Raw genomic sequence first — 26,989 nt, 5'->3', positions numbered from 1 at the left:
TTGTGTCCTCCATTGCCCCCATTCCAGTTTCACACAACACATGGAACCATCAACAACACACAGGGGGTGGCCAAAGACACAACCTTCATGTATTTCTCCAGGGATCTTTTCATTTTTAATTGGGCAATTAGCTCAGTGTGATACAATACTTTTGCCAGCCTCCCACCCTGTCCTGCCAATTTCTGCAGAAAGTAAGTGACCCAGAGGGTTCATTCAGTTTCCCCAAACCCTCTACGCAGTGGTGAAATCCAATTTTTTTTACTACTGGTTTTGTGGGCGTGGCTTGGTGGGTGTGGCTCCATTCCGACCCCGCTCCAGGGGAAAGATACTGCAAAATCTCCATTCCCTCCCAACTCCTGGGGGAAAGGATATTGCAAAATCTCCCTTCCTACCCCCCTCTGGGGCCAGACAGAGTTGGTATTTGCCGGTTCTCCGAACTGCTCAAAATTTCCGCTACCAATTCTCCAGAACCTGTCAGAAGCTGCTGGATTTCACCCCTGCCTCTATGCCTCCTTCGGCCTTGCTTGCCCCCTTCCTTACATTACGATCTCACTTTGGGCCATGGCTGGTTTCCTGCTTCAGACAACCTCTTCCTCATCTCCTCCTTGGAATGGCTCTGCCCTCTTTCCAGGCAGTTTCCTTCTCGGTGCTGAAAGGTCTGAGCAAGCTCTCCTCCCCTTGATGGAGGAAGGGGGTCTCCTGGGAGGCTGCAGCTCTGGCTTGCATTGGGAAGAAAGCCTCCTTCTCTGTCCATGAAGCTGTCTTCCTTCCATCCCTGAATACAAAAAGCTGCTTGCTGTCTGGGCAAGCCACACGTGAGGCTGGCAACACATGGCCCTCACGAGCACACTTGGCCAGGTACGCTCAGCCCCTCTGCACGCATTCATGAACTGCGCTCCAAAGCAGGGATCAATGGGTGGCTTTGAGGTCCTGGCCAGAGACGGTGGGTGGAACCTTCCTGAATGTGGGGCTGTTTGATTTCTACCCTGCCCTCTGTGGGACGATCGGCTGTTTCAGAAGTGGCCCTATAAATAAGGACCCCTGCTGTGGCCATTCATTGTGGGGCTTGGGAGCCAGCCATGTCCTCAGAGCATCCTGGGCCAGAGCAGAGGAGAAGCATTTGGGTAACTGACTTGGGGAGGGAGCGCAGCAAGCACCCTTTTGTGCTCAGTGCCACTGGGCCTCCTCTCCAGAGTACCACAGGAGCAGCCAAAGGGGCGTCCTTGGGGTCAGGAGGCCAGCTTCTCTGGGAAAGCTGTGGAGTCCTTCCAGTGGTAAAATCTGGCTGAGCATGTGCTCAGTGCACGCCAAAAGGAGGCCTGGGGTAAGTAGAACAGTGCATGGGGGGATGATCAGCTATGGTGCGCGATCTTCAGAGCCTTTTTTTTTTACTTTTTAAAAGCATTTTTAGTACCGGTTCCAGAGAACCGATAATAAAAAAGTAAAAAAAAAATTCCAACAATCAGCTGAATGACACGCAATCTTCGGAACTTTTTTTTTACTTTTTAAAGCATTTTTAACTACCGAGAGAATGGGCAACGCTGCCCAAGCCAGATTGGCAGAGCCACAGTTCCACAGAGGCCATAGGCTGCCCTGACCCTTGGCACTCTTGGCAGCAGAGCCGAGAAAGAAAATCCACAAGGGGCCACAGCCAGGAGACCTGTGGATGGTGGCCTGGCCACGGCAGGCTTTTTCTCTGTGCCACTGGGCAAGCGTGGCAGAAGAGCTGCTCCTCCTCAGGCAGAGGCTCCACAGGCTCTTAGCTTGCTAGGCCCCGTGCTCGCTGTCTGAACTGAGGTCGGCCCAACTGGGCTCCCCAGGAGGCGGAAGCTGCTGTGCATGCCTCCCCAGCCCCCCCCCTCCCGCACAAATTCAAGGGGAGGCGCTGGGGAAGAGGCTCTCTGGGCTGCGTCTGTGAGCAGATGGGAAGAAGCCCACGGAGGGTAATTATAGCTCTGGCCCTTTTATACCAGCCGTAGTGCAGAAAGAGGAAGGAAGCCTGCACAGAGCCCTTTGACGTAAGGCTCCCCCGCTACCCCCCCCCACCTCCATGTGTGAATTAGACTCATATGATGAGACCTGAGGCGGCTGCCTTGTTTGCCTCAGAGGAAAGAAACCGCAGCTTCTCCCTTGCGGCTCCCACAGCTGCTGCCCAGCAACAGGCTCTGCTCTCCCACCCCCCACCCCCCGCAGCAACAGCAGCAGCAATGAAGGAGTGGGGGGGGTCTCTTGGGAAGGCCCAGCCCCTCAGTCAGAGGCTGCATCACTCCTCCTTTCAGGACGTCTGGATGTCCACATCTGCCCAACAAATCCACACACCCCGAACGGAGACCAATGAAAACCAGACAAGGAACTTTGGGGAAGGGGAGATGGACGGCAACGAAGTCACTCAGAGCCTCTTTGCTCTCCTTGGGTTCTGCAGCTGCCCGAGAAAGGCCCAGCTCACTGCTTAGGAAGCCCTGCTTGAGACCATGGACCCCACACCACTGGTGGGGCCGGTTGGGGATGGCTGCAGGCAGCCAACTCCAAAGGGCCAGAGCTGCTTTCATTCCGCTGCCCCCTTCTTGCTTTCCAATGCCCCCATGGGGAGGGCAGAAAGTGACCATGCAACTGAGCATCGTATGCCCACACTCTTGATGCCCATCCTTAGGACAGGACAGGACAGGATTGCAGCCAGACAGTAGCTGGTGAGCAAAATTGCCCCCGGCTAGAAAGCATCCACCCCAGCCTTAGGAGGGGCTGTGGTCCGTGGGTTGCCCTGGGCCCAAAGGGGTCAAGAGCTGCTCTGGTGCTGAAGGGAAGCGGCCCCTGACCCTGCTGATGCCAATCGTGGCGATCCTCAGGCAGAGCCGGAGAGCCCTTTGCTGCCTCAAGAGGCTCAGGGCTGTTGTCATACTCCTTCGCTCAGCCCATCTGGTGAGCCCCCACCCCCACAAGAAAACAGCTGCACCAAGGGAGGGCTGGCTCATGTTTTGCTGACCCTGGAAAGCAGAAGCAGAGACCGCTGCCTCAGGATCAGTTTGTTCTTTCTGATTTCCGCTTTCTAGGTGTTGTTAACTACAAAGAAACTGTGGCTAATCCTGGCACAGAGACTGCCCCCCCCTCTTCCCCTGCCCCCGGTTGGCTGAGGCAAAGCCCAAGATCAACATCACAAAAATCTGGCCCCTCTCTTGTTTTTCTCATTGTTTTGTGTGCCTTTATGGCTGAAAAGATGTATCAGAATCAGGCGAAGTCCCAAACTGGTGCAGAGACCACTTGATCTCCCCCCCCTCCCAAGCTTGGCGAAGGAATCTTGTCTCCTGTTCGGGATTCTGCAAGGGTTTGCTGTTAGAAGCAAAACAAACCCTGTGAAAAGGTGTATGCAAATACGGCTTCTAATCTGCACAAACAAGGCTGAGTGATTAATGACAGTCACAATATTGCAACATCTGGGTGCTTTGTTGCTTGTATAAAGGCACTTTCAAAGAGCGGCTTGCAAGGTCACAGCCCCTGTTATCACCACTAGCCAAATCCTGCTTCGCTGCCTCGCCTCAGAACCACCAAAGCCCATCCCCAGCCGCTGTTGGGGGTCTTCTGCCCATCTTGCAGAGGTGCCAGGTGAGCTCCAGACGGCAACGCAGGCAGCAGGCAGAGCTGCCTGGCAAGGAAGCCGCAGATAAACAAGACCCTCAGCAGTTATATAATTAGGCAATGACGTTTCTCCCTCTTGAACACGATGTTCAGAAAGAGCCTTATCTGCAAACCGCAGGAAGCCTTAGAGAAAGGAGCCAGCAATTAGCAGGCTGCTGAGGCAGAACAGAGCTGGCTCACTTCTGCTGGCCTTTTCCGGGGGGGGGGGGGGCTTTGTTCCCCCGACTTTGCAGCATAAGCTTTAGATTAAGGCAGGGCTTCCACAGCAACCCTGGAGATGGGGTGCAACCTAGGGGTGAAATCCAGCAGTTTCTGACAGGTTCTGGAGAACCAGTAGCGGAAATTTTGACTAGTTCGGGGAACCAGCAAATACCACCTCTGGCTGGCTCCCGAGTGGGGAGGAAATGGGGATTTTGCAGTATCCTTCCCCTGCAGTGGGGTGGGAATGGAGATTTTGCAGTACAGTATCCTTCCTCTGCTACGCCCACCGAGCCACACCCACAGAACCGGTAGTAAAAAAATTTGGATTTCACAACTGGTGCAACCCTAAACAGCCATTGCTGGGTATCAGTTGTTTCCTTTATGCCAGTTCTAACACCAGCAAGGAGGTTTGTCCTGAAAAGCAGTATGGGTGCCTTCTGGCCAGGGGGGTGGGGGTGGAATTAAGGGCCACAAAAGAAGGGCTAGTAAGGGCCCTCCAGCCTCCTTTCGGCTCTTCCGTTCTGCCCCAGTCCCAGCTCCATGGGGAAGAAAGGGCTTCCTTCGGGTTGGCACTGGGGGGTTGGGCAGCCTTGGGAGACACGTAAGCAATGGGCCGCTCTCAGAGCTGAGGAGAAAGCGGGGAGTCTGCACCCCAAGAAGGCTTTCATTGTGTGGGAGAGCTCTGGATAGGATCCCTCCCTTCAAGCATCCGATTGCGCTCCTTTGTCTTCCAGGCAGAATGAAAACAGAATCCTGGAGCCAGAATCGTCCGGGGTCAGTGCGGCTAAGCTAATATTCTGGCCATGGTGCCTTTTCAAAAAAAAATAATAATCACTGCTTGTGACTTTGTTATTCTAGCTTTCTATTCCTGCCTGCCCCGATGGCAGAGTAAAATATTTGGGAAAATGAATCAGCAGCGTTCTTGACAGCTGTTCACAGCTCCAAAACCTGGAGATTTCCTGGGATAAAGAAAGAAATCATTTCTCTACCCCTCAGGCCCAATCCCAAACTCCTCTCCAGCTTCAAAGTGTCTCACAAAGGAACCTTGCTAAATTTATTTATGGGGGAGGGGGAAACCGGAGAGAAGACCCCAGACACTTTATGAAGCCATGTTTTTCTTCCTCCAGTGGGTCCACATCAGTGGTGAAATCCAAAATTTTTTACTACCGGTTCTGTGGGTGTGGCTTGGTGGGTGTGGTGTGACTTGGTGGGTGTGGCAGGGGAAGGATATTGCAAAATCTCCATTCCCTCCCCACTCCAGGGGAAGGATACTGCAAAATCCCCATTCCCTCCCCACTCCTGGGGGAAGGATATTGCAAAATCTCTGTTCCTACCACACTCTGGGGCCAGCCAGAAAGTGGTATTTGCTGGTTCTCCGAACCACTCAAAATTTCCGCTACTGGTTCTCCAGAACCTGCTGGATTTCACCCCTGGTCCACATCCAGGCTGCCCTCTCAGACCCAGCTGCAGAAGGCTGCCCAGCAGGGTCAACCGGGGAATACCCTCCCAGCAGCAAGAGAGGGCCTCCACCTGCTGGTCACCTTCCTCACCCCTCAGGCCCCTCCCAGCTTCTTTGGGGCTTCCCTCCTGCCCTCCCAGAGCTTGGGCCGGGGATGCCATTTGAGAGCCAGCAAGGACCACCTGGCTGGCTGGGGCAGTCTTTCCCAGGTCCCCAGTGGTGAAATTCAGTTTTTTTTACTACTGGTTCTGTGGGCGTGGCTTGGTGAGCGTGGCAGGGAAAGATATTGCAAAATGTCCATTCCCACCCCACTCTGGAACCATCCAGAGGTGATATTTATCGGTTTTCCGAACTACTCAAAATTTCTGCTCTCGGTTCTCCGAAACCTGTTGGATTTCACTTCTGCAGGTACCCCCACCCGGCTTTCTCCAGGTGCTTCAGAAGGGTGCTATGAGGTCTCTTACGCTGAGAAATCTCATCCATGAGGAATGAACGAACAGACTGTCAGGCAGAGAGGAAACCGTCCGGATTGCTTGGTTTCGGGCCCTCTCCCTCTGCCTCTGCCAAGGAAAGTCCCAGCTATAGGGCACTTGGTCTCTTTCACTCCCGGGGATGGGGGGGGGGCCTCCTGAAAGTTTAATCACCAAGAGGGTGGGCAAATTCTTTCCCAGAGATGATGTTCCTTTACCAGAAGCAACCGAGATCTGAGTCTAGGGCAGAGTCGACCTCCTGGTGGTGCCAAGAGAGCTTTTGGCATGGGGCTATCAATGGGGGGGAGCCCCCCCCAAGATGGCAGCTGAGGAGGAGGTAAGGGGCAACAACTGCAGGCCTCCCAGAAGGGAGAATGGGCAGAGGCAGCATTATAACCAGGGATTATTCTGGAGGGGCCTGAGGGCCTCCAGCTGGCACCCAGGGATAAAAGGCCAGAAGCTTCGGCCCTGCCTCTTTGCCCACCTTGCCCTTCAGCTGCCTGCCCGTCTGTCAGCAGCACAAGGTACAGAAGCTGGTCTGCCTGGCCCATTCTCCAGGCCAGCAGGGCCTCCAGGCCTGGCAGTAAGTGGCCCTTGCCTTCGATGTTGACCTGGGGAGCCCAGTTGCCCTCCGGCTGCCAAAGCCCAGAGGCTCCTGCACACCTGTCTTCCCATGCAGAGCTGTAGATTCAGTGTGTGTGGGGGGGAAATCCCTCTCTCTTTCTCTCTGGGGGCATTTGAGGGCTGGACTTCTGATTCTTCAGGTGACTTCAGTTTTCCTTCTTCAATATGGTCTGTAACTTCTCTGATGGTGCAGGGACTTTGAGCGTCTGGGCATGGAGAGCTGTGGGAGAAACATCTGCCAATACATGCCTCTTCCCCTTGGCTCTCTGAGACCTGTGCTCCTGCAATCTTTGTCAATCCATTTTGAAGTTTGCAGATCGAGGCTGAGTAAATACCCTCTTCTCATTCTGTTTATTTGCAGATCCGACACATCATAACTTATGTAAGTTATTCCATCTGGCAAGGTGACAAAAGGCAGGATTGGCACAAAGAGTCTAAATTATGACCTCTTTCTTAGCAGTAACAGAGTCTCAATTGTTAATTAAAGACGATCAGGTTTAAAGTCCCAAAAGTGAAAGTCTGTTTTGCCTGTGAAAAGGGAGGTCACAGGAAATGGGGGGGGGGTTCTTTCTATGGGGCTAGATTGTTTTTACCAAGTGGGCCACGTGGAGCCAGGTGCAGTTGCTGGTGCCCAGGTGGTGACTTCTCTGACTGGTGCCGCTGCAGCCGAGGGCAAGCGGTGTCCACTCTGGGGCCTTCCTGGGTGGAAAAAGGGGCTGTTTGGTGACTGTTCTGGGGGGGACACATTTGTATCCTGCCCCCCTCACTGAGCAAGCGCCCTTCAGCACCACTTCTTTGCCCTTTTGCTGAGCAGCAGAAGCAGCACCAAAACAAAGGACTTGCCAGCAGAAGCTGAGAACAAGAAGTCCTCCATGCTAATAAGGGACGGGTTGCATAACGGCTGCTTGGAAGCAGCTCCGTGCCAGGATTGCAGCAGCCTCTGGATGGCGCCCAGGGGCGGGGCAGGCGCTCCCCAGCCTACAGACTCTCCGAGCCCAGCCAAGGCAGGCACGCGACTCCCTCTGTCCCCTCAAAACCCCAAGGTGCCCGCGCGGATTGCCACTGTGCCAGGTGCGAATTAAATTTGGGTCACTTCAAACACCCACTAGAGCCACAGGTTGCCCAAATGGCCCCGGAAGGAGGCTACAAGGGGCCGGCAAGGCTGTTTGGATGCTGGTCCCTGGTCACCCAACCCTGCACACAGAGGAGCAGCCACTTTCTGCAGAATGCCGGGGAAGGGTGGCAGGTGGCAGGCCATGCAATTTCAGAGGCTTCTTTTCTCCTCTTCACTGTCTGTAGCCACTGAGGCTGCTCTGGACCTATGGAGAGGGTGGGGAAAGCTGCAGCTGTGTGTGTGTCCTCTCTTCCCCCTGCCTTCTGGCTGCAGTTGGAAGGACCATGTCAAAGCCACCTCCATGCCGATAATGTAGGAGAGAAGGAAAAACCCTTTTCTGGTGTTTCTGGTGGACCAGCCTTGAGGCCTAATTGGGCTTGGCAGATGCCCTGTGAGGCTCGCTCATTCACAGCCTGGCCTTTTCCTTGAGGACTGCCTGACAACAATCCTGACAGGTATGCTATATGTGCCTGGCGCCGGGATCCAAGACAGGCAGGGAGCCTCATGGCTGAAGCCCATAGTGCAGGGGTCCCCAAACTTGGCAGCTTTAAGACTTGAAGTCCACAAATCTTAAAGCTGCCAAGTTTGAAGACCTCTGCCATAGTGGCCTGGCATTCTGAGCTAATGGACGTGTCAGTGTTACCTGAGGAAGGTGCAGAAATCTGCGTCTGCTTAACCTGGTCTCAGATTCAGGGAGAAGATGCTGAGGAAGACCCACCAGGGGCTGCCATTCCCCTGCCAACCCTCTCAGATGGGAACAGAGCTCTTGCAAAGCCACGCTTTATGCCAAGACAGGGAATTTGACCCAGAATGGCTTCCCAAGGCTGATTTTCAAACCGCAAGGCGGGCAGAATGCAGGGGGCTGTTATGTAACCTCCTGAAATGGGACGTGGTCTGTGAGACAAGCCAAGGCTGCAAGCCTGGACCTTGGGAGGGTGCTCCACATTCCCCCCGCTGCCCCGCCTGCCTCCAGAGTCTTCTTACATAACAGCGTGGAACTGAGAACATTTTTCTGTGTTGTCGTCAATTTGTTTTGTTCTTTGCTGAGATGCCCAACTCTCCCGCCTTCCACTTCCCCTATTTCTGCTTTCCCTTACGTCAGTGTGGTCACGCCTCTCTGTGCCCCCCCCCACCCGAAGCCTTGGAGAATCCTGAAAGTACCAGAGCTGGAGGAAGTGGCGTAGCAGGGAAGAAACGCCAGCCGAGGCAGGCTAGGGGCTCTGGGCTGTTGCCTGCGCCCCTTCTGCAGAAAAAGGACTCGTACCCTACCTCTGGATGAGAGGGAAGGGAGGCCTTGCATTGTAGCCCCTCTCAGACCAGCGTTCTGATAGCCTCACCTTCCCTGGATGTGCCTTAAATCACGGTTATTTTTTAATCCGATCCATGCGAAGAGTTTGATAGCTCCCTCGAGGACTGCCAAAGCTGCAGGTTTCCACTTGGAGAGAAAAGGGTGTGGGGACAGCACCTGTTTCTGGCCACCATCTCTTTCCAGGGAGGGGCAAAATGGGGCCTGTCTCATGGCTGAGCCCCTTCCTGGAGGCAGAGCAACAGTAGATGTTGTCTCCCCTCACCTTTCCCCCATCTCTTCCAGAGGTGCATTTGCGGTGCACCAGCATCCCCTTTGCGGCTCTATCATAACTTCCAAGCGGGGGTGGGGTGGGGTGGGGTGGTCCCTGAGGCTTAAGGCACTCCTAAATCTCCTGCAGCCCTGGACGTGCCACGCAAGCCTCCAGCCCCATTTCAGAAAGTGCCCATGAGGGTGAAAGGCCAAGGGGCCCAAGGTCCGTTGATGAGAGTCAAGAACTGCCCTCTGTCCCCGCAGATGCGGAGCTCTTCTTGTGCCGTGGGGAAGATGCTAAGAAATGAGCAGTCTTGCCCTCTTGCATCCCAGAGAGTGCTGGGTTTGAGAAGCAACTGGTATCAAACAGCCACAATTCAGAATTTGGTCTGAGTTTGCTCTGAGGTTCTTAGACCACCTGTAAGGAGCACCGTGTGCCAGCGGTGAAATCCAAATTTGTTTACTACCGGTTCTGTGGGTGTGTCTTGGTGGGCATGACAGGGGAAGGATACTGCAAAATCTCCATTCCCTCCCCACTCCTGGGGGAAGGATATTGCAAAATCTCCATTCCCACCCCTCTCTCCGGCCAGCCAGTTCTCCAAACTACTCAAAATTTCCACTACTGGTTCTTCAGAATCTGTCAGAACCTGCTGGATTTCACCCCTGCCGTCTGCCCACTGGACACTTCGGGTACGTTACTGAGATGAGTTCAGTCCCTGACTTTCATTTGAAACTCCTCTTTGGGGCCATATGATGTTCTGAATTGCCACAACAGCTCCCTCCAAAGACCCTTCCCCATGTATACAGTACTGAACATGACCAGCACCCCCGTCCTCATCCACCAGAGGCCATGGGCAGAAGGATGAGACTTTTCTGAATGTTTCTGGCCTCCCAGGTCTGCGTCTTGCAGTCTCCGGAGTCGTCCTGCCGGCTGGGAGGAGCTCAGCTGCCTTCCCAAATCTGCAGGCAGCACTGGGAGTGAACAGAATGTGCCCCAACTCCTTGGCTGGGAGGGGGCGGGGATACCAGGGAGCATCTGGAAACCCTCCTCCTGGGCTGCAACCTGGTTTGCAGGGAAAGAGTTCCCTCATGTGGCAAGCAGGCAGCAGTGCCCCCTGGAAGAAAGCAGTGTCCAGCTCCTGGGCTCTGAGCATGAAGCCGGGGGGGGGGGGAGCAGACATCTGCATGACTCTCTAGGGAGCAGGGGATCGACTCCGGTCACTCAGTGGGTGGTCCCAGCAGCGTGCCATTAGCGGGTGACAACGGTGGCCCAAAACCACTGTCCCCATTGAGAGAAGCACCTGTCCAGCTTTGGTTCTTGGCCACCTGGCTGATGGATGATCAAGCCAGGGACAGGGTTGGGGGTGCCCAATTTTTCACAGCAGAACAGCTGTGGAGACTCCATCTTCTCAATAAGGGGTTGGGAGGAAGTGATGGCCCCCGCTGGGGATACGGTGACAATGGGGAAGATGTTGCCAGGGTGCTCTTTGGGGGTTGTGAGGGAGGAGGGGGCTACAGAAAGCACATGCCTGATACTTGTGACCCTCAAACTTGCTGCTTCTGCCCTGGGCTGCTGCTATCCCTCTCCTGCACATCAGAAGGGGATTCACTTGGCAGCTGCACAGAAAGATCGGGTCCTCCTCAGCCCCCTCCCCCTCCCATGCCTTGCAGTTGAACCAGCTTGGGAGGGTGGCGGTGTCATAGTCATTCTTATGATGCAGGCTCCCCTGCCACTCTGGCCTGACTTCAGCCATGCCCTGGAAGCCAAGGCCAGGCTGGTGGCTGAGTATCCCCTGCTCCTGGCCCTCTCTTCCTCCGGCCATGGGTAAAGGGAGGGGTCGGCCCGGTGGTCACGGGCAGAGGGGCCTCGGTGGGGCAGCATGGAGCAGTATGAGCCCATCTTCAGCATCGGCCAGGGCTCCAGCGCCGAGGTCTTCCTGATGAGGAATGCCAGCACAAAGCAGCTCTTTGCCGTCAAGAAGGTCAAGACGGTGCCCGGGAAGCGGCTGCGCAGTAAGGAGGCCATCCTGCAGGAAGTGGCCATTCTGCGGCAGCTGCAGCACCCCCACGTGGTGGCCTGCCACGGCCATTTCCTGGACACAGAGGAGGCGCATGTTTTCATCGTGCAGGAGTATTGCGACGGGGGCTCCCTCGACCAGCATATCCAGAAAGGGGGGCCCTTCCCGGAGAGTGTCATCATGCGGTGGTTCGTGCAGCTGGCCCTGGCGGTGCAGTACATCCACGCCCTGAGGATCTTGCACAGGGACATCAAAGCCTCCAACGTCTTCCTCACCCAGACCTGCGTTCTGAAGCTGGGGGATTTTGGCATCTCCAAGGTGATGGACGGCACCCTGGAACTAGCCAGCACCTTTGTGGGCACGCCCTATTACCTCAGCCCCGAGCTCTGCAGGGACCTGCCCTACAGTTCCAAGGCGGACATCTGGGCCCTGGGCTGTGTCCTCTTCGAGATGTGTGCCCTGCAGCCGCCCTTCCAGGCCTTCAGCATGATCAGCCTGTTCCATAAGATTGTGAACTCCAGCCCCAGCCCTGTCCCGGCCAGCTACCCGGCCCCCCTGCACGGCCTCATCCAGAGCATCCTGCAGAAGGACCCCGAAGTCCGGCCCAGTGCCAGCACCATCCTCACCTTCCCCTACGTCCAGCAGCACCTCAGCCTTTACTTCCTCCACCGGGAGCCTCGGCTACCCAGCCAGCTGCAGCCAGAAGCCCCTCCCAAAGGAGAGGGGGCTAAGCCCAGTCTGCCCAAGGCTGGCACAGAGGGCGCCCGGGGCTCCCCGAGCGGTGCAACCGAGGCACCCGGCTCTGCCTGGCTCCCCTCTCTGCAGCACGGCTGGAACCTCGCAGACAGCCTGAGTGTCTGCAGCAGCGCTTCGCAATACTCGGCCGACTTTGAAGAAACAAGCACTTCTTCCGTCGGCAGCAGCTCAGATGCAGATTTCCCCGTCAACACCGAGGCAACTGAAACCTGTAAGCCCATTTTGTCAGACGCAAAGGCTCCCGCCTTATAAGTGTTCCCAGATTCCTTTGCCACCCTAAGACTAGCACGGCCCGCCTGCCTAGCTTGCAGTAAAGCGAGTCTGCGTGCTCTCTGTTGCTAAGCTCAGTACAACAGTGAAGCTGAAATGCCCTCGTGCGTGGGAGAACTCATAAAACCTCCGGTGAACCTGGCAGTTTAGTGCAGTCTGGAGTAAACCGTGAGGATAGAAAGTCCCTCTACCCCAACAGCCCTAGCTAGCTTGTCAATAACGTGGGAGACCAAAGGCTGTTGTTTGGCATCCTTGAGAAGGTGCTGCCCGCAGATGATGCCAGCCTCCTTTCTCCCCTCCAGCCCCCCTCCCCCCCACGCAAAGGGGCAAGCAGGAGCATGTTGAGCCCGGTGCCTCTTTTACAGGACCAGGCCTCCCCGTGCAGGAAGGGGCTGGATCAGGCTTCAGGAACCCTTCTTCCTTTGCTCTTTGAACCCAGCATGCTGCCAAAAGCCAAGTCTTTCTTAAAGAGAGCCAGGCTCTGGGCTGGAAAAGGCTCCGGAGAAGGAAGGACCTGTCCCGGCCCAGCCCAGCCCAGCCCATTTCTCTTTCCTCCTCACAGCTTCCGAGGACAACTGGGAGCCCCGGGACTTTGAGGACTCGGAGGAGGCCGCCCTGGCCGATGCGGTGGACACGCTTGAATGGGCCATGCAAGACAGCAAGTCCTCTTCAGCTGCTGGGAGCCTGCAGAAGCACATGGGTGAGGCTCCTCTGTCCCACAGCTTCTATGGCTCACTTCAGCTCCGCTTGCTTGATCCACTAAGGAGGCCTCAGAGAAGCCCCCCCCCCTTTCCTCTGGCAATAGGGGCACTGCCAGGCTTCCCTTGGCGGCAGCAGCATGAAGCACCTTGCTATTTCTTCTGGGGCTTGCTTGGAGCCCTCAGTCTGGCCTACAACTCTAGTGGGCTCCTATCCACCCAAGAACTAAGCAGAGCCAGTGAGCACTAACAGCATTTTGAGTTAGCCCGGGAGGGTCATTTGTTAATTCAAGGTTGGGCTGCAAGAATCACTTGGTAACAACAGAACCCTTTGTTGCCAACTCAGACATTCAGTTGCCTGAGAACCTGCTGTTTCCCATTACCTTTGCAGCCTCTGACACCTTTTCCTTGCCAGCCCCTTCCCTCAATTTGGCCTTCCGCTGCAAATTATCCCGTCCTTACCTGGTCCAGGTTGCTACTGCTGGCTTCAAAGGGTCCCCCATCCCCTAGAGAACATTGACTGACCCGCTGATGCTCTTTTGATCCAACACACAGTGCTTGGCCCCTCCCACCCATGGAGGGTTCAGGTGGGGCACTTAGCTGCCAGTCACAAACCAAGCTTCTGGTGTTGCCATTTTCAGATGACAGCGACTTTGGTGGAAGCGACTCCGGCAGCTTGGCTTCCAAGGATTCAGAGCACCTGTTACGTTCGGAAGACTCTGAGCACACAGAGGTCGGCCGTTTACTGCAAAGTCTAGATCTGGAACACGGCAAGGGGAGCACCGGATGCAAACCAAAGCGAACGTAAGGGGCTGAGGCCAGCCCTGCTAACCCTGGAAATCAGTGAAGGCAAGATATTCTGGTCAAACCTTCCCAAGCAATCATCTACAGCCCCCAAAGATCTCAGCTCAGAGGTTTTTGCAATGCAGGGCCAGTCTAGTTCCTCTATTCCCAGATTCAAATCCTTGTGCGGCCTGAACCAAGATCCCTTTTGTAAAAAGATTTTATAAAAAACTGCCAGAAAGAGCTGACCCAGTAAACGTGCAAGACTTGCTAAGGATAAAATCCTATGTAACCAACTGCAATCTCTTCAATAAGTGCCTCCTCCTTTTCCTCATTTCTCCAATGCTTTCGGAATATTCCCTTCACATGCATATACACGTGTTCATAAACTCTACAGACTGACCTTCCTGACGCATCTGGCTGTTTCTTTCATGAACAGAGAAAACAGATGGTGGCTTAAGAGTCCTCTGTCTCTTGTGGCATAGGAACAAAATGCCCCAGGTGGGGTAATTCCCCCACAAGGACAGAAATATTTAACTGAAAACTCACCTCTGCCAGAATTGGCCACTAACCCAAGAGAAATGAGAACAGCAGAAGGCACCCTGAGGACGGAAGCCTCGTGAAATTCCCTGCTCCCCATGTCGTCATATTGTCTACCGTAGAACACAGAAAGGCTCTAGGAGAGCCAAGGCAGACAAGGAGAGAGAAGCCCAGAGAGAAGTATGGAAAAGGTTTATTTATCAAACCGGAAATCAATCTGGTCGGGCTTTGCACAGCACCTCAGGGGCTCAACCACTGCTCTGTTTAGCTGCTAGCCTCTTGTCTCTCTCTTCAGCAATAGTCAGGCGGATTCCCTTTCCACGAGGCAGAGAGATCCAAGGCTTGTTACCCTGAAGTTCGAAAGGGAAACACGTTAGGGGGAAATACGTTGCCCCGCCATTCCTGGGAATGCTAGAAGCAAAACATCCTATCTTTCTTCCGAACCATAACGATCTGATTGCTTGAGAGGTGGTCAGTAGTGTTGGGCCCAACTGAAGGGATTCTAGACATTCCAGAATGCCATGATCCACTTCCAGCTCTGCAAGATTATCTCTGTAAAGCCACTGGACCATTCCCTCCCCCCCAATAGCCAGATCAGCATGGATCAGATCAGAAGAGGAGGCTTTCGGTGCTCCTCAGTCTAAGCATCCTTAATAAACAAATAGAACTGAATTTTGAGGGATACAATCTAACAAACTGAGAAAGCAAATTATTGATAGGAAAAAAAAAAAATCAAACTGACAATTCTCACCAGATCAGGGTGGATTTGATTTAAATCGAGTTGATTTAAATCACAATTTAAATCATGATTTAAATCACTAGTAAAAAGGCTTGATTTAAATCAACTCGATTTAAATCATAATTTTTAAAGAGCAACTGTCATCTCTGCTACTCCTTTGACCCACTGTTGACTCACCGATAGTCCCAGTGTTGCAGAATATACAGCCTCATGCTACATAACTAAGCTCCATTTCATGCTGAATAAACTAAATTATTTATGTATCTTAAATAGAAAACTATCTTACGATAGATTTTTACCCCAAAAGTTTTTTATTAAAATAAATTCGATAAAAATAAAAAAAATCCGATTTAAATAAAAAAAATCTGATTTTTTTGATTTTTTTTAAAAGTCATTGATTTTTATCCACCCTGCACCAGATGGACTAGACTAATACTAGTTCAAGATCAAAATCTAACCCTAGTAGTTATTTACCATTAATGTTCCCATCTGTGAACACTTGTGTTCCAACTCATTTTTTAAAAAACAGTTCTTGCTCCCATCGCAAAAAGATTCAAGCAATCTTTCTTCAAGGACATTTGAAATATTCAGGGTATTTAGGCTTTCATTTTCAAAGATATACTGAATAGTTTTATGATTTCTGAACTGATTAAGAATTTTATCAATAAAATTCGGAAATCATAAAATTATGATGGTATGATTTAAGAATGCATCCTTTTGCACAAGTTCCCTCTTGGCAGGTAGAAAACAACACCATAACTGCTCAACCAGGAGGGAAGGTGGATGACAGATCCAGGCCCCTTCCCCGCAAGTCAGGAGGGCCGACAATGGCTCTCCTTGTTCATGTCTTTGCTCCTCAAAGGAGGTTGTGAGAAGCGCCTGGCCAATTCTCTATCATGCACTGCAGAACCGCTGCCAGCAGCTTACCTTTCCAATCACAAAGATGTTAGACAGTCTGGTGGCAAAGCTATTGCCATTAGCATCCTTAACATGAACCACATCAAATGAACCAGGATGCCTCTCCCGGTTGGTGATTACACCAATACGCCCCAAGTTAGCTCCTCCAGTCACCATGCACAAGTTGCCTGCAGGTGGAAAAGGAAGAAGTTGCCCATTAGATCATCCCCGTTCTCTAACCAAAGGCTAACTCTTGGCCCCACAGAATGGCTTTCATGAACACAGACACTATCCCACAAAAACTATGGTTTGCCCACGTCTAAAGAGCAGGTGTTTTGCTCTCCATGGCAGACACCTCAAGACACAAACCACAACCCCTAAAAAACAGACCCACGGGAGTCTGGCCACCCCCCACAGTTAAGTCACTTAAAACAAACCTGTGTCAAACTTGATGAAATCTGTAATCTTGCCTGTCTCCAAATCAATCTGGATAGTGTCATTCACTTTGATGAGGGGATCTGGGTACCGGATTGTTCGGGCATCATGAGTGACAAGGTGAGGAATTCCTTTGGTGCCCACAAAGATCTTTCTAACCTTGCACAGCTTGTACTGGGAAGACAACCAACAGAGAGAATTACTTGGGCCAGAAGGGGCTTCTGCCATTATAAAGCTTTTAAAAGGACAGCAGACAAGTCTTCCCCTACTGTTGATCTGCTGGCCAGCTAGTGTTAGGCCGGGAAGTAGACCCTGCTGCTTAGAGCAGGGAGCCCACCAGATGCTTCAGGCCACTCTCCCAATCCCTTTCCTTCAGGCAGCAGGCTAGAATTGGAGGAGGATCTGAAGAGGATCAAGGAGCTTCCGCTAATCCTTTGGGCCTGGGAGCAGGTCCAAGGAACAAGGTTTGCGCCAGATATGACTGCATTAGCACAACCCTCCAAATTGTATTACCTCGGCCTATCCTGGGACTCAAGGCCTAGCATGAAAAACCAAAAACCGTTCCTGAGGACGGTCCCACCCCAGATCCTCTCAGCATTCAGAGCAGGAACCCGGCAAGATGCACTCCAGGAAATGAAGGAATTTTCCCCACCCATCTGCTACTCAGAATGTTCAGAGATCAATTTTAGTCACCACCCTCCAAAAACAGGACTTAAATAAGGCAACAACAAAAGACATCAGGACAAATGTTCAGGAGCAACAACGTCCCAGTTTCAGAGCACGTTTATTCTGATCGATATTCATTCAGTTTCTTAGTCAAGGAATACAATTCCGTCTTTCCAATACTGGTTGGCTAGCAGGCTTACCTTGGCTTCTTCTGGCGTGATGCGGTGAACGGCAAAGCGTCCCTTGGTATCATACACGAGGCGGAAGTGCTCAGCTGTTTTTTCAATGCTGATCACATCTGATAAGGAATCAGCCAAAAACAAAGGCATTGGGACACGTCCTTGGTTTCCAAAAGAGAAAGGACATGGCTTTGCCACTGCATGGTTTTGTCTTTTGATGTGTTGCTTCTTCAGATCTCAGAAGAGGTTTTGATTCTTCTGAGATCTAAAGAGTGAAACGTGGCATAGCTCAAAGACAAAAGGCTGTACAGAAAACTACCCAGGGAAAGAGGCCAAAGCAAGTCAGATGCCACATGGGGAAAACTGGAAGCAAGTGAGGCCTATTGCATAATGGAGATGGGCCAGGCTGGTTTCCATAACCACTTACCCAGAAACTGGCCTAGTTTATGGAAGCTGACATCTAACAACTGAGGATACCCTAGGCTGGAGAAGGTGAGCTCTGTTACTTAATGTTGGATACATTATTTGTGGAATGGACTCTTTCAAAGCATTTTATTAGAACTAAACAACAGAACTACGTTTCCTGGATGAGCAGCAAGCTTAAGGAAATATCAAAAGGACACTTCTCCCTCTTCTAATCTACAGATTGCCCTCCCCAGCCCAGCACGAACTAACTTTCACTAACCCATGAATCCAGCCGGATAGGTAATATCTGTGCGGATTTTGCCATCAATCTTGATAAACCGCTGCATGCAGATTTTCTTGACCTCATCACCAGTCAGGGCGTACTTAAGCCTATTCCTGAGAAAAATGATAAGTGGGAGGCATTCCCTCAGTTTGTGGGGTCCTGTCGATGGACGGGGTGCCTGTAAATACAAAGAAAGTGGAAAGTCACACACGAGCCACAATATTCCCGCAAAGCCATTTCGAGAACGCAGGAATGAGCCATGAAACCGGCCACCATTTATTTAGCTGAACTGTAGCCCAACTTTCCCTCACTCAAAGATATTAAGAGACAGCACTCATTAATGGTTTTGTCTGCACTCTCTGCTTAATTGGGGAAGCCAAAGATAAATTTAATTTTGTTTTTATAGTATTTTAATGTTTATATTGTATGTTTTTTAATTTTGGCTGTTCACCGCCCTGAGTCCTTTGGGAGAGGGGGCGGTATAAAAATTTTAAAAATAAATAAATAAATAAATAAATATTTTAGTCTCTCCCAGAAGGGCAAGGGGCTGAGCCAGTATCTCCCAGTGCGCTTCCTCCCCCACGTGGGTGTTGCTATTCCTAGCCCTTCTGGTCATCACATTATACAGAAGAGGCTGTACTTCCTGAGAATGCTCAGGAAGATAAATCTATCTCAGCATCTACTTCTGTCCTACTATCGCAGCACCATTGAGTGTCCTGACATATAGCATTCTTGCATGGTATGGGAGCAGCTCTGTAGCGGATAAAAAAGCTCTACAGAGAATCATTAAAACTGCCCAGAATATCACCGGGCTCAGCTACCAGCCCCGGATGACATCTTCGAATCTCGCTGTTTGAGAAAGTTGCATAACATTCTCAGAGACTCTTCCCATCCTGCTTACCATCTTTTTTGGACTGTTGCCTTCTGGCAGAAGATACAGAACAATTGAATAGTTTTCTGAATAGTTTTTGTCCCAGAGCTATAATTGCACTCAACAATGAGTTTTTATTGCCATTCCCCCTTCAGCACACAGCAAAGAGGACAAGGCATCCACATGGCAGGGATGCTCACAAGCTCAATCGCAGGCAGCTTTTGTGGGAAAAGCCTAACACACAAGCAGGCTCCTTTCCTCCTCCATTCAGTATATGCCACGCTCATAAATTGCAGCGTTATTTTAAACAACAACGCACTGAAGTTGTGATTTGGAGCAAGAATGCAAGGAGGATGACTGTAGTGGAAGGCCTCTACCACAACCGCATCTCTGCAAATCGCTCAAAGCCCAAGAGCGGAAGCGGCGCCAGCAGCCCCTTCAGGCCACCTTACAGGGAACTATCGCCCACCCCCCCACCCCGTGCTTGAAGGGTCCAGCTTACAAAGACTCCCGTCAGCTTGTCCAGCATCCAGTGCTTCGGAGCGGCCACCCGCTTCAGGTGCTTCTTGGGTCCACGAGCCTGCAAGAACCACGCAAAGCAGCAGTTAGAGATGGTCGGGTAAGGCAAGCGAGCCCCTTCCAGATGCTTCGGGCCCCGGAACGCAGCCGCCCTTCAACGGAGCTGCGGCGGCCCGGCTCGGATTCCTGGCCTGGAGCAGACCGACTGCGAGAGCGACCCGGCCCCTCCGTTCGCTTCTTCCGAAGCCGGCCTTCCTTGGGACCGGGAAGGGCTCTTGCTGCCAAACAGCGGCCGCGTGGTGCCCTGCCGGGCTGCCGGTCCTCCTGCCTCCAACCGGGGCGCTCCGCTCAGAGTAGGCCGACGGATGGCGAGGGATTCCGGGAGGTGCGAGCCGAGAGCCGCGTACTCACCATGGCCGCGTTCCGCCGAGAAAAGGCCGCAGCTTCCACCCCCGGCCGGATATCCGGGCTGAAGTACGGCGGCTCCGCCTGTCCAGAAAGTCTCAGAGGCGACAGCGACCAGCTCCCCCAAGCGGCCACGAGAGTTCTTACTCCGAGAGAAGATGCTTTCCATGACCTCCACCCGCCCACGCAGCACAGCGCCACACGGCCTCCAAAGTCAGAGCACACATGCGCAATGCAATTGGAGAAGGGGACTCTTTGCGGCCACTATTGACAAGCCACATCTGGAATTCCCGTCTGCGGCATCTCCCGCCCGGGGCCACTACTGCCAGGAATGGGGGAGGGGGGCAGCTGACTGCAGAGCCCAAAGGGCCACCCAGGGAACCTGCAAGCCGGGTGCTGGCAATGCTGGAGGATGCTTCACTGGGAAATGGAGAAGCAAAGCAAGGGGGAGATGCCTTGGATTTTATGAAGTCACCAGGTGGGGGAGCATTTTCCTCCTTGTCACTCCCATCAAGTGCAATCTTGAGGCTCACTAAAGAAACCGGTGGGACTCATTGCCACAAGATGGAAAACGCTATTGACAGCTCTTAGTCCAAGGAGAATGTAAGGAACACACAGCAGGAGAAGAGGCAAAGTCATCCAGTTTTTTATTTCAAGGCAAACAGCTGTTTAAAAAAAGACCAACAAAGGGGGCTCATCTTGCTGTGCTCCTGCCAGTCCAAGAGGCCCAGGGCTGGGGCCTTCCACTCCTTCCAGAATGAGCTGCCTCTGCAAGGGACGAGGCTGGAAGTCCAGGCTGGGGGAGTGGGGGAGGTTTCCTTTAACACCCTGTTGCTCCAAGCTGCACAAACAACTCCCGGACCGCAGCCTGAAGGACTCGCATTTCCGTGCAGTTTCTTTGCAGACTCTTCGACAGCTGCTCCCTGGTGCAGTGGCTCTGGAGAGAAGGGAGCCCTCTTTCCCACTAAGTCACATGTTTCAGGTGTCCTGCAAAGAGAGAACATGCCAAGTCTGTCTCCTGCTGGAGCCCTCGGGTCCCACCCTCCGATCAGCCTCCAGACTGGAGCAAGAGGGGGCCCACCTTTCACACAGCCAAGGAGCTCCTGGATGCGCTGAGGCTCGTTCCGGTCTGGCCGGCAGCTTGGAGTGATTTCCAGCACGTAGTCAGGACCGTATTCCGTGAAGAACTGCCCGAGAGGGAAGGTCAGGTGGAAGGAAAAAGGGGAGGAACCCTGGCGCCCCCTTCCCCCACCTGCATCCCAACAAGCACTGGAGAGGAAGGCCTTTTCTCAGGAGCCAGCCTGGGGTGGCCTGTGTGTGCCTGGCTGCCCTGGGCCAGCCACCCGCTTTGTCCCTGCATTCCCAGCCTCTGCCTTGAGCAGCGGTGAGCTCCTTCAAACGTATATCATCATGTGTGTATTGCAGTGTCTCAAGCATTCTCGGCTACCCAAGGTAAATAAAACAGAGGCTATTTTCACAGGGAGTCCATGACTAAGGGAAGCCCTTTTCCTGTGCTTGGGGCAGGGAAGGGGGGCTTGAGCCTTACCTCGTGATCGGGAATTTCAGAGGGCAACGTTTTCCCCAGAATGACTCCAGTCAAGTATGTCCAGCAGCGGGCAGTGTTAGCAAGGTGATAGCCTCCTGTCTCCAGGAGGGAACGAGACACCACACCACATAAGGAAGAGGGCAAAGAGAAAAGAAAGTGAAAAGCACTTGCCCACCACAGCCATTCTAGTCCCAGTTAGAAGAGCACGAAGCGTCGCGCAGCTGCAGAAGCCGACTGGCTCAGTGATGCAAATGGTGGGCTTGCAGAATTGATGGAAGCCACTTCACTGACCCAGCAAGAAACACTGTAGTTGATGTAGAACGTTGTGCTGAGGCCATTTCATTTTTAACGCTATGGAATCTTAAGGATTTGACTTTAAAAAAAATCAAGATTCCAGGCTGCCCCTAAATTGAAGCACCTCCCACTACTAGACCGTGATCAGCACAGCCGACCTTTGGGGCTCCGTCCCCGATCTACATTTCCCTGCACCTGCGTGCCTGATGCCACACTTGCATTCTCGCTTGCTTACCTCCCCCCAGAATAAGGGTCGGCAGCTGCCATTGCAGCACATAATTCAGGCACTTGCCGATCCCCTCTGGGGTCAGGTTGAATGCACACATGGGGTCCCCCGCAATCGTATCTGCTCCCAACTGCAGGACTACAGCTTCAGGGTGGAAGGCGGCATGCACATCCTTTAGCACTCTGCAGAATGAAACGGAGGGAAACTGCTGGACCCATCTCTCCCCTGCTGAGGGTCAGCCATCCCTCCCTGTGGACTCCTCTCGAGGATCTTTTGCCCTACTGGGGGGGGGGAGGGCAAAGCCCGGGAAGGACAAACGTAGGGGCAGGCAAAGATTCTAGAATAGCTACCGCTCTGGGATACTCCTTAAGAAACGGCACTAAACATGCTAGCAATTCTGAGAAAATTAAATTCCACTGTGGGCTGCCAAGTGGGACCACTCCAAAAGAGGACGAGACAAAGCTGCCAGGGGAAAGCCCCCCTCCCCCCAATTTCTCCTGACTCTGAGCAGGCAAGCCAAGCCGAATCAGCAGCTTGGATTCTGGGGTAGGGAAGGGCCCATTCAGCCTTTCGGCTCTTTCCTCCCACGGGGCAGGGAAGCCCAGACAGAAGGAACTCTTCCTCCTGAGCAGAGGGGCCCGGATGAACAGGTGCTTACATCTCGCAGATCTGATAGTACGTCTCGTTCCTGATGCCATCCTGAAGGGGTACATTTACGCTGTAGTAGCGCCCCTTCCCCAAGCCCACCTCTGTCACATCTCCTGTTCCTGAGTAGGCAGAAAGGCTCAGGTCAGCACATAGAAATGCAAGGCTGGGTCACCCTTCCATCTTTTACCCATAAAGAAGCAGAGCAGGAGGGATCCTCCCGCAAGGCAGAATCCAACGTGGTAAAGAAATCACTTGCCTGGGAAAAATCCAGGAGCAAACTTGTGCAGGGATACCGTCATAACTTTGGAGGTGAAGCTGAAAGCGTCTTCGACACCTGCGCAGACAGCAAAGAGGGAGATGTCCTTTGTGCCCGACCAGGAGTCGGTCTCGCCCAGCTCCTGTCAGAATTCAGCACCTGGCACTGGGGCCTTTTCAGGTAGTCCTCAGTTAACAATGGCAATTGGGACCAGGATGTGACAGCCATAAAGCGTGACCTCAGGTGACCCCACCACCCAGCCAGAGCAATTCCAACCTCCAGACACCCCCCAAGGATTCTGCTCACTGAAGGCTAGCACAGACCACAAAGGATGACCCTGTGATGGTGGCCAGAGCTCCAACTACCGCTTGTTCAGAACAGTCACTGAATGGGTCATTAACCAAACACCCCCTCTACTACAGGAAGTCCTCCCCTTACGATCGCAATGAAGCGCAAAATTTGTTTTGCAAAGCGTGACATTTGTTAAGTGAGTTTTGCCCCATTTTACAATGTTTCTCGCCACAGTTCTTAAGTGAATCATGGCAGTTGTTAAGTTAGTAACACGGTTAAGTGAATCTGGCTTTCCCATTCACGTGATCCCAGGATTGCAACGGTCATAAATACGAGTCAGTTGCCAAGTGTCTGAATTTTGATCGCATGACCCTCGGGATGATGCAATAGTTGTGTGAAAAATGGCAATGTCACTTTTTTCAGTGCCACGGTAACTTTGAACAGTCATTAAACAAACTGCTGTAAGTCGAGCGCTACCTGTATCTTGTCAGGACATGGGCAGGCCCAGTTTCCCTGAAAGGCACTGAAAGACTGAGAGAAGTAACAGAAAAAAGTCCCAAAACAGGCAAAGGAAGAGGACTGAAGCCAAGAAAAGCACTGCAACATCTCTGGGACCTGGAGGTCACAGGATACACCCAGTGGATCAAAGGGTTGGAAGAAACCCTGGAGAACATCTAGAGCAGGGGTCTGCAACCTTAAATACTCAAAGAGCCATTTGGACCCCTTTCCCACAGAAAACATCCGGGAGCCACAAAACCTGGGTGGGCGTGGCCAACTCAACTCACTCACTTCCACCAGTCACATGACCCCCCCAGCCACACCTACCCAGCCAGTCATTAGGGCAGAAAACCAATTGTTAAAAAACACCAGGAACCACAAAATCCTTTTGACACATCTCTCTCTCCTCTCCCTCTCCCCCCCCCTTCCTCTCTCTGTCTGTCTCTGTCCTGGCCGCTTCTCCATCCCCCGCCATCGCCCTTACCTTCTCAGGCCAGGCGAGGAGTGACTGGGAGGGGGAGGGCCAGCCAGGGGTGGGATCACCTGACAGGGAGCCACAGCAGAGGGCCCAAAGAGACGCATGCGGCTCTGGAGCCACAGGTTGCTGACCCCTGATCTAGACATTGCCAGGTTAGAAACCCCCTTCCAGGGTGTCCTCCACGGCGCCCCCTCCCCCTTTTGTTCACCTTCGGCTTTGCCATCCAGAGATTCATATCCAAAGGCGATTCACTTCCTAGAGTCGTTGCCCTGGGGAAAACCCGCTTCCAGGCAGCGCGCCTTCTCGGTCACCACCGCCACCCCGTTTAAGCCGGGGGAGCCTTACCGTCCCCGTGATGTAAGTCGAGGTCAACGTAGAGAACCCGGTCGAACCTCCGGCGCAGCTGTAGGATCCCCAGCACCGCGTCGTTCAGGTAGCAGAAGCCCGAAGCTTCGTCCCTGGAGGGAGACGTTGCAGCTCGGCGAGGCCGCCCGGGGCGCAGAGGCAAAAGGGCGGGGGAAAACCGTTCCCAGCGCTCCCCCCCGCACCCCCGCCGGCCCGTACTTCTTGGCGTGGTGCCAGCCGCCGGCCCAGTTGATGGCCACCCGGCCCTTCTCCTCCACCAGGCACCGCGCCGCCGTCAGGGTGGCCCCGCCGACCGCCGCCGCGTACTCGAAGACGCCCTTGCTGGCCGGGCAATCGTAGCCTGCCGGGGGAGAGGAGGGGAGAGGGACGAATTAGCGGCGGCGGCGGCGGCGGCGGGGTGGGGGGCCGCGGGGTCTCCGCCCGCCGCTCACCGAGTCCGAACTCGGCGGAGTCCGGGTGGTCCTCGTTGCCGTCCTCGCTGACCTGCTGCAGGTGCTGCAGGTAGGCGTCGGTGTGGAAGGCCGCCATCTCCTCCATGCGGGCGGGGCGCGGCTGGACGACCCTAGGAAGGCAACGCTCAGGCGGGCGGGCTCCGCGGCCAGACCCCCAGCCCGGGACGGCGCCCGCCCGCCCGCCCGCCTACCTCATGTGCTGCAGCAGCGAGTAGGCTTCCACCAGCGCGTGCACCATGCTGGCCTGCGGAGAGAGACGGGCGCCGGCTCAGCTCCTCCCCGCGCGGGCAGCGCCCCCCAACATTCCCCACCAAGCGCCCCACCACCACCACGCACCCGCCGCGGGACCTTGCACAGGGAGTCGCATCGCGCCACGTACTCGGCGCCGTACACGTAGACCGGCGGCGGCGGCGGCAAGCCGTCCATAAGCGCCCCGGGCCGAGCGAGCCTCGCGCGCGCTTGCTTCGGGACGGGCTTCCTGCCGCGTTGCGCGCCGGGAAATGAAGTCCTGCCTTGCCGGGGAGCCGTTGCTGAGCGCTCCCCCCCCCCGCCTCTGCTAGCCGCCCTCCCTCCCCAAAGGGTCTTAGAGGCCGCCGCGCAAGGATCAAACTCGGAGACCGGTTGTCACTCCAGCTCAGCGGTTTATTGAAAGCCACACAGGGCGCTGGACTCGCAACCCGCGCCTCCCTCCCCACTTTCGCCCTCCAAAAACGGGTTCAGCGTGGCCAGAATACATGGCGCAAAGCCAAGGGGGTCCTTGGCACACACACACAACAAAGCCCGCCTCTCTGGTAGGGCTGAAAAGCCCTTGTGTTCAAAAGGCCAATTGGGCACAGGGTGGTCGAAGCCCTGCAGGTGGAGCGCAGGTGCGCCAGAGCAGCCCCCAACCACACCACCCAAAAGAGGAGGGGGCTCTTGAAGTGGCTCGGGGATTAACCTGATCAAGAGGAGACCCTTCTGAGGTTCTGCAGTTTGCTGCCATCAGGCCCTCTTCCCCCCCCCAAAAGGGAGATGCCCCTCCCCGACTCCCCCAACTAGCCCCCGTCATTCCTCCCACCCCACCTGTGCAAATGCCAGACCTAGATTTCCAGCCTGCCCCAAAGGATGCTCCAGGGACTTTTCTTCCCAGAATGCTGTGTCACATGTGGCAGAAAAGACCCTCCCCCAAGCACTGAGTAGAGAAAGCAGCATCCCGTCTTGAATGGAGTTGCTCTCCAGGAAAGAGCAAAGCACCCGTGATTGACACTTAACTACGAAAAGCCCCTCAAAGGGAGAAGCCCTCCCTAAGAACAGTGTGGGGCTCCTGGTTCATGTGGAAAGTAAAGTTCTCCGACTTCCAGAACCGTCCAACAGCAACTCATGGCTTCTGTTGTCGGGAGACGGAGAGGGAGAGAGAGACCCCTTCAGATGGGAAAAGTTCTGGGCCAGACACCTCCCAGTTCACATCTTGCTTGCTGCAGTTCTTGAAAGTGGCTGGCTGTGCTGCTTGCTTCCAAGGTGCGGAGCCAGGGAATCGCACCCCCAAGGTGACTCTTGGTGCTGCTGAGGAATCTAGGCAGTTTCACTGCGTGGTGCAGCCACTGCTTGGGAGGAACTCGTGCACGCAGGTAACCACCGCTCGGGAGAGGTAGGTCATGCTGCCAAACCTGCCGCTTGGAGCACTGTCGTAGAGCAGCTTGCAAATGCCAGTGGCCGAGTCCTTCTCCAGCATGTGGTCATCGGCCCCCAGGATTTTCTGGTTGCAACGTAAGAAGAAGAGCGTGTTATTGTCGGGGCTAAGCAGGTAGGGGACAAAAGCAGCTTGTGTCTGCCAGAGATCCCACTCTCTTTGGCTGGGTTTATGTCCCCATCTGCTCCAGCTGCAGCGGAGGGCCCAAGGACTCTGTCCAGCAGGCCAAGCTGCGGTCAACTTTCCACCCACTGGATTGTGAGCAGCCATGCTCTACAGCCTTCCTCCCTCAACACCCAGGCCATGCAGCCTGCCTTTCCTCCCTGGGCCAGGGAAGCCCCAGCAAAAAGAGGCCCCAACCTGCTCTTGGTAGAACAAATCGTTTGCGACATGCACAATCCTGTCCACAGCTACCAGGCCCCCAAGGCTGGGACCCTCGGCATCCGTCAACAGTGTCAGGACCAGAATAGCTTCTACAAACAGCTGCCGGTACTCAGGCTGAGGGACTCGGTTTAGCACGGACTCAACGTGGACTGCAAACTTGATTTCTCCAGGAGTCATCTATGGCCAAAGGAAGCCTCTCTTGAGTTGAGCGGTCCCTAACCTGCCCCCAAATGGGGCTCTTTGTAAGGAGGAACGGACGGCTCCTGATAGGCACGAGGCACCCAATCAAGGGTCAGAACAGGGAAAGGAGTCTTCCCCAGAAGCCAGAAGGAACTTCTGGAGGAACAATGGAGGAACCCCC

At 54.0% G+C, this 26,989-nt stretch overlaps 4 protein-coding genes and 1 long non-coding RNA gene across 11 annotated transcripts in view; 1 reads left to right on the top strand and 4 right to left on the bottom strand.

Annotated features, from left to right (window-relative positions):
* Nucleotides 1-6,718: 6,718 nt before the first annotated feature.
* Nucleotides 6,719-8,888, bottom strand: LOC117679653 (uncharacterized). Its single transcript, XR_004595430.2, has 2 exons — nucleotides 8,836-8,888; nucleotides 6,719-6,780 (listed from the first exon to the last, which is right to left on the bottom strand). It is a non-coding gene; the product is annotated as an uncharacterized LOC117679653 (long non-coding RNA).
* Nucleotides 8,889-10,815: 1,927 nt separating this feature from the next.
* On the top strand, nucleotides 10,816-14,817 carry LOC117679649 (serine/threonine-protein kinase Nek3-like). 2 transcript variants are annotated; one of them, XM_034441785.2, is made up of 3 exons: nucleotides 10,816-12,041; nucleotides 12,663-12,800; nucleotides 13,440-14,817. In XM_034441785.2, exons 1-3 carry the CDS (start codon nucleotides 10,937-10,939, stop codon nucleotides 13,604-13,606), a joined length of 1,410 nt encoding a protein of 469 aa, XP_034297676.1. In that variant the 5' UTR covers nucleotides 10,816-10,936; the 3' UTR covers nucleotides 13,607-14,817. The 2 variants fall into 2 exon arrangements, with proteins under 2 accessions (XP_034297676.1, XP_034297677.1); XM_034441786.2 differs by lacking the exon at nucleotides 12,663-12,800.
* Nucleotides 14,299-20,403, bottom strand: RPS4X (ribosomal protein S4 X-linked). The gene is made up of 9 exons (XM_034441793.3): nucleotides 20,372-20,403; nucleotides 19,724-19,940; nucleotides 19,527-19,604; nucleotides 19,099-19,176; nucleotides 17,723-17,903; nucleotides 17,059-17,156; nucleotides 16,195-16,366; nucleotides 15,788-15,945; nucleotides 14,299-14,471 (listed from the first exon to the last, which is right to left on the bottom strand). Exons 1-9 carry the CDS (start codon nucleotides 20,401-20,403, stop codon nucleotides 14,370-14,372), a joined length of 1,116 nt encoding a protein of 371 aa, XP_034297684.2. The 3' UTR covers nucleotides 14,299-14,369.
* Nucleotides 20,151-25,678, bottom strand: HDAC8 (histone deacetylase 8). 3 transcript variants are annotated; one of them, XR_004595429.3, is made up of 11 exons: nucleotides 24,912-25,199; nucleotides 24,767-24,819; nucleotides 24,555-24,685; nucleotides 24,322-24,463; nucleotides 24,103-24,215; nucleotides 22,491-22,568; nucleotides 22,245-22,353; nucleotides 21,596-21,768; nucleotides 21,067-21,165; nucleotides 20,602-20,707; nucleotides 20,151-20,507 (listed from the first exon to the last, which is right to left on the bottom strand). XR_004595429.3 is itself a non-coding variant. In XM_034441787.3 (11 exons), exons 1-11 carry the CDS (start codon nucleotides 24,999-25,001, stop codon nucleotides 20,485-20,487), a joined length of 1,113 nt encoding a protein of 370 aa, XP_034297678.2. In that variant the 5' UTR covers nucleotides 25,002-25,678; the 3' UTR covers nucleotides 20,151-20,484. The 3 variants fall into 3 exon arrangements, 2 of the variants coding, with proteins under 2 accessions (XP_034297678.2, XP_034297679.2); XM_034441787.3 differs by having other exon boundaries at nucleotides 21,067-21,161; nucleotides 24,912-25,678; XM_034441788.2 differs by having other exon boundaries at nucleotides 21,067-21,161; nucleotides 24,924-25,071.
* The window catches only part of PHKA1 (phosphorylase kinase regulatory subunit alpha 1), a 17,371-nt gene continuing 15,578 nt past the window's right edge, over nucleotides 25,197-26,989 (bottom strand). For all 4 annotated transcript variants that reach the window (XM_034441781.3, XM_034441782.3, XM_087877657.1 and 1 more), the window contains 2 exons: nucleotides 26,605-26,805; nucleotides 25,197-26,310 (listed from right to left, as the gene is read on the bottom strand). In XM_034441781.3, the coding sequence (XP_034297672.2) occupies nucleotides 26,137-26,310; nucleotides 26,605-26,805 (375 nt within the window). In that variant the 3' untranslated portion in view covers nucleotides 25,197-26,136. The remainder of the gene's footprint in view (nucleotides 26,311-26,604; nucleotides 26,806-26,989) is intronic.

Source organism: Pantherophis guttatus, chromosome 12 (assembly GCF_059756535.1).
Source record: "Pantherophis guttatus breed Tessera chromosome 12, ASM5975653v1, whole genome shotgun sequence".
NCBI classification, from domain to species: Eukaryota; Metazoa; Chordata; class Lepidosauria; order Squamata; family Colubridae; genus Pantherophis; species Pantherophis guttatus.
The sequence above is the reverse complement of the archived record's forward strand: the minus strand, read 5'-3'. Positions and strand labels throughout refer to the sequence as shown.